Here is a 5973-nt window from a genome sequence, read left to right as displayed (position 1 = left end):
AGGAGAACTTGATGTGAAACAACTGAAGAGTACAAGAATTTATGACAACTGTGGGGTTTTGTCTGCCAAAAAGAGTACCAAACCAGAGTGCCAAAGCCACTTTTTCATTCGGAATACAAAGAACACAAGGACTTACATCTATTTCTTCCGGAACACTGTGTGATTTCATAGATGAAAGGAGTTCCATTACGGGAATGACTTCTCCTGTCAGCATTGGAATGATGCTCTGGCCCTGCACAATAAATAAAATGCTTGAAGTAAAAGCACATTGTGCAGTATTAGAAGTTACTACTAACACGAACTTGCAATATTACATGCAAAACATCTTTAACTTCCTATTGTTTGGAAGTGTGGTATGGGCGGAAGTTGATGCATAGGCTTCGTGGGCTTTATTCATCAATAATTAGGAACTGGAAACATACATTTTGCTTCTCAACGTCATGTCTTAAAATGTATTTCCAGGGTCCTATGCCAATTTTCACAATCCGTTTGATTGGCCTAGACAAGAAGTATTTGGAGTGAGATAATTTGATCATACCATATTACATGCAATTACTGTTAAGCATTTTAGATCAAAGTCTGATATTTTAACAATGACAGGAAACCAAAACCAGGCATATTAGTTATTAACATACAAAATTACTATCTGATTTATCTATCACAAGAAACTGAAGCCACAATTTCATTTTTACAACTTTCAGAAATCAAATTCTTTTCACAGTCTTATCCATTAGGTCTCCAACCACATTCCAACATGACAGACTCCGTACGTCTCTGTAACTCGAGAAAGTAATGACCTAGTGAAAAACCATCCTTGACAGGAGGCGAGCATGAATCTATGGAAGCTACTACCTTTACAGAGCTTCAAGTTCAAGTAAATGACTTTCCTTTTCTGAAAGGTAATATTCTTCATAGATTTTCACTTTACCCATAAAGTGATGAAATATATTTTCCTTCAACTTGTTCACAGCTTCCATCATCCTATCTTCAGAAACTTTGCCTCCTGTGCATGGCAGGTCATCAGCCAGTCCAAAGTATCTTCCTGGATCCCAAAAATAAGAAGCAGCACCAACTTCTACCAGATGCAGTCAAATAGTTTTGTGATGGTGTGCCATACGCATCAACTAGATGGCCCTTACCTGATCCTCCATTCTCTCCGTGCCTTCCAAGACAATCTTCTGGAAATGTTCTTGCCTCTCCTGAGCAAGAGAAGCAGTTAAATATAAACGCTCTGGTATTTGTTTATATATGTATGCACACAACAGTCAAATGGTACAGTTTCTTCCCTGTGGAGTCACGCTTCTTAGATTCAAATTTCGAAGTTCAAGTCTTTTTTCTTTTACAGAGTTGACATTAGCGGGAAGTGATGTCATTTTAAACAGATCAATGCTCCCTGCTCTTTCCCCCACCAAACCTCTCACATGCTTGGGCAGGAGTAGCAGGAAAGGGAGGGTGTGATGACAATGACAAAACATTTAGTTTCTTCATTACAGATCAAGAAAATGCCAAATGATCAGATTATGGTGCAGAATTCCACTTTATGTATGGACTTTTATTTTCAAATGGATAAGGTACAGGCTGATGGTTCCTGAGGCGGCAAGAGAAAAATGAGATCTCCAGAATGAGAAAAATTATTTGTTTGGGGAGGGTAGGAAAAACAGGACTTTCCCCCCCACACACATCTTAAGACACTGACAAGTCTTCCAAACATTGTTTTATAACCAAGTACAGGAGACATGAAACCTCAAAATACACAAAACACAATGTACAAGAGTGGACAAAGTTCTCAAAACAGACTCATCAGCAGCCGACTAGCGAACTGCATTCAAAATGCAACTTACAATGGAATCAAGTTATTATTCACAAAGAAAATTCGGCGTTAGTCACTGGAACAATCAATACAATGTGCAAAAAGTGGAAGATGCTGCGAGAACTAATGATATCTTTTGCTAGATGCTGACAGGTTATTGCATTTTTATTGGTTACTCATTAGTTTCCTGTGACTGAACTACTCAAAGTTGATCAACTTCAAGTGGGAAAAGAGTTTACATAACTTTTTTTGAGCAGATGAATAGGGAACAAGCTACAGTAACTTGCCCTAGAACAGTAATAAAACTTGTCTAACCATCTAAAAGAAGCATCTGTGAAAAACAAAACTGGAACGAGGCAGATTCCTTCGGGGCACCTCCATCCTTGAGTTCAGTGTCAGTGAAGTAAGACAACCTTGCCAGTGAAGATCCTTTGCTTTAAAAGAAGTCAGTCTTCATGAAGATAAGGCTGAACAAATGGTGTAAGCCACTTCTTTTCAGAAATATAGCAGCTCAAAATTATTAGACAAACATCTGGAACATAAAATTGAAGTAGATAAAAGGGGTTTCTAATCCCATATAGACAACTTGCTTGGAGTCGCTTGTCCTTCTTTCTCAGTCTGAACACTGTTACATGTTTCTCCTAGTCCTTGAGTTCAGAAGGATTCTTCTCTTCTAAAGCCTAGCTGGAACTGTTGTCCGGCTCTACACAGAACTCACGAAGAGCTGATAATGACAACCATTAGAAATTCCAGAACAGATACATAGCTCCTTTCAGATATGACTTCAACATTTTTTGTTCTGTGGTAGCCATAGTTGCTGAATTGCAACAAAATGCAAATTACAAAATAAGCCTGTTTTAATTCAATATTTTCATTCTACAATGCATGCCTAAATTTTAATCTACATTTTCAAAGCAGTTTTCTCTCTTCTGTGTAAGGCTGCAGAACTGCAGATATATGCAGGGATCTCTGATCTTCCTCAAAAAAAAAAAAAAAAAAAAAAGAAAAAAGAAAAGAAAGACAATAAATGTCTATTTCAGAATGTATCACTGCCTCAGCTAATCCAGTTGACCTATCTGCTTCAAGAACATCTGAAAAAGAATGAAGAACTTAATGACTAATTTCTGAGGAAACTAGTAGAAAACATTTTTTTGTCATTCTCAATGCCACTTGAAGGCTATTTCTACCGTGGAACCATACTGATATGTATCAACGTCCAAAAAGAGAGAAGACAAACTATAGTTAAGAATGATGGACAATTCTGATTTAACCACTCACATTAAAAGTCAGTACAGAGGACACTAAATGACAGAGAAGCAATGTAATCAAGAACATGAGATAGCATTCATTTACGTCAAAGCACTAACATTCAGCAGGCTTTTAGAAGGCTAGATTAGGAATGAAATACTTGTTTTTCTACTATACTGAAAATGAACTTTATGTCCTATCCTTCCTCTGAAAAATAAACCCCAGAAGTATCAAGAGCCAATGTGACTGAAAACACTGCCAGCCATCATCAGGCAATATATTAAAAATCAATGGAGTTTGTTCATGTAGCAAAAAGGAAACACCACCACAAAAATTAACATCAGCTTATTATTTCTGGAATCTTAATTAGTTCAGATAAGAGCACTCAAAAAGGAAGTTTAAAGTATGTTGACTAGAGGTCTCAAAACAGAAGAGGAACAACAAACATGCATCACCAAACACATTACAGCTGACATGCAATCTACTGCTCCAAGACAACTTGTACTCCATGAAGATGACAGAGATTTTAATTTTTATTCTTAGAATGTTATTTATTTTAAACAAAAATACATAACAATTTTCACTTAATAAGGAAATATCCATAAAGTACCCAAAGGTAAGAGTTGCATTCTTCAGAAAACTTTAGCATGTTTTCCCTTTTGAATTTCAAGAGTAGAAATATTTGGACTAAAGTAGGTGTATTTTCGTGGTTCTCCCATTACTTTTACACAATTTAACACCTGCCTAACTGTTCATTGATCCCCTTTTTTTGAACAATAAAACTGTAACAATGACAACATTAATTGTATCAGTTCCCTTTTCTGGACCTCAACAGTGAAAACAATGATTTGAAACACAGTAAATTTACAATTCTACCTAGTTTAAATACACTAATTAACACAGTTAAAAGCAACAACTTATATCACATTCAGAGAGATGAAAAACTCTACAGGATACCTATTTCACCTAGACAGCCTGGTACAGGTTATATAATATTACCAGGATAAATCATGTGGCTAAAAACCCCAGCCTTGAATTTGCTGACATATTTTTAACTTTCAACCTTCAAAATTGTATACATGTAGGGAGGTCAGCCTCCTCTGAGTTTTTGTGTCTGGATTGCTACGTAACAGGTGTCACAGAATCTTAATTCTGGCTTTTGCTCAAAACAACTGTTTTTAGTAATGAACAATAAACCTACCTTATGCATCCATATTCTTCCTTTCCTTATAATATGTGTTAACCTATCCACGCACACCCTGTGAAGGGGCAGGTAGAAGCCAAGTTCACTTTGTGGAAGTATAATTGATAGTCCATATGTGCTTCTGTCTCCATTCCAGTTTCCATCAAAGATTAATGACACAATGATTACCCTTTTTTCTGCCAAGACAAAGAACTTCACATCTATTGCACCGCTTTCTGCATTCCGAAGTATTTCTCCATTCAGGGTGTGGTTAGCAAGGAAAGTTATCTCACCATCACTGAGAAGTACCTGTTCTGTCTTTGGGGCCCAGATATGCCGCACTCGGGGGCCAAGAATATTGTCCCAGTAAGCAAAAGTGGCAGCTAATAAAGGTGACTCGCCATTCAAAGAGATCTCTGTTTTAGCAACTGCAGGAGACGGTGGTGGACAAAGAGCTGACATGCCTGCTTCCTCTCTCACGTGTAACTGAAATGTTTACATTACCTTAAAAAAAGTTTTCACAGAAAAAAAAACAAAATTAGAGCAGCACTTATTATTATCTCATCTTCTTTTGTTTCCAAATAAGACTTCAAGAGACAACCTGACTTCTACATCTGAGATTTCATTGTAGACTTCAATCAAGAAGGAAGTGTATATACATACCTTCCACATAACGAAGTGGTACGCTTTACAAACATGAGTCAGACCTCAAATACCCTTTACTCACTATGCAAGTATGATGAGCCTGTACAACATTCAACTTGTGTAAGAAAACTGACATAAGATAAATATACCCTTTACATCATTGGTGACATGCAGGGTGTTGCAATACAAGACAAATGCTCAGCGTTTTATAGAACGTATTGATGGCAAATTCTTCATATTGTGTAGACACAAATCCTTAAACATCTTCCCTAGCCATTTCCAAAAACTCTACAGCTTCCCCATTTTGATGGGGCTGCAGAACATAACAGGAAGTTTCACCTTCCCTAAAAGTTATGCCAGAGTCACAGTAACACATTAAATAAAGTTTTACAAACAAATTCAACCCAGGATGGAAAACTGTAAAAGCTAAAATGCATTTATCTTGACGAAACTTCACATGACCAGAACTCGGCCTTCCTCTCCCCTCTGCCTGCAGCACTCCACATGGTAACAGAGGGGAGCCGCCCCCCAGTATCAAAGGCGCAGTGACACCCAACTCACTGACACAGCTGTAACTCGCCAGACCTCTGGCACCATTTCGTTTCATGTATGTGAACACTTTTTTCCTCGTGAGCGTCCCTAGTAAGATCGTCCAGGTGCACTTCCTCACAGCAGGAAGGTAAAGCACCTTTCTCTTCTGCTACTTCTCAGGCCGACTGACCAACACTAGGCCGTCCCCTGCCAGCCGGCGACCAGCCCGGATGGCAGCAGGGAAGCCGAAGCCATCTGAGGCTCTAAACGTGCCTTCACGGTTTTCAGGGAAGACGAAAGCGAGCGTCAGTCACCCCTGCCCCCTTACGCTCACGGGCTGACCAGACACTTCCTCTCACCGCAGCCTTTCCAGAAAATCCAGCCGCCGCCAGCCAAGGCAGCTGCGGCACACGACGACCGACCGGAGGCCGATCCGCCGCGCTCCCAGCCGGGATCAGGCCCGTTTCGCACCCTGCAGGTCTGGTCTGAACTTCGGAAAGGACCCGCCTCCCGGGGAGGCGGCTGGGAGGCGGGCCACGCAGGCCCCCTTCTTGGC

General features: G+C 39.5%; 1 protein-coding gene across 3 annotated transcripts in view; it reads right to left on the bottom strand.

The window, feature by feature from the left end:
* LOC103921045 (chromosome unknown open reading frame, human C9orf72) overlaps positions 1-4747 on the bottom strand; it is a 13798-nt gene extending 9051 nt beyond the window's left edge. Inside the window, exons 1-3 of one of the 3 annotated variants that reach the window (XM_009328944.1) lie at positions 4260-4747; positions 1140-1199; positions 137-232 (exon numbers count right to left, since the gene is read on the bottom strand). In XM_009328944.1, the coding sequence (XP_009327219.1) occupies positions 137-232; positions 1140-1199; positions 4260-4703 (600 nt within the window). In that variant the 5' untranslated portion in view covers positions 4704-4747. The remainder of the gene's footprint in view (positions 1-136; positions 233-1139; positions 1200-4259) is intronic. The other 2 variants (XM_009328946.1, XM_009328945.1) reach the window with 2 other exon arrangements.
* Between the last annotated feature and the right edge of the window lie 1226 nt (positions 4748-5973).

Source organism: Pygoscelis adeliae, unplaced genomic scaffold (genome assembly GCF_000699105.1).
Source record: "Pygoscelis adeliae isolate BGI_AS28 unplaced genomic scaffold, ASM69910v1 Scaffold127, whole genome shotgun sequence".
NCBI lineage: Eukaryota > Metazoa > Chordata > Aves > Sphenisciformes > Spheniscidae > Pygoscelis > Pygoscelis adeliae.
This window is presented reverse-complemented; position numbering and strand designations above follow the sequence as displayed.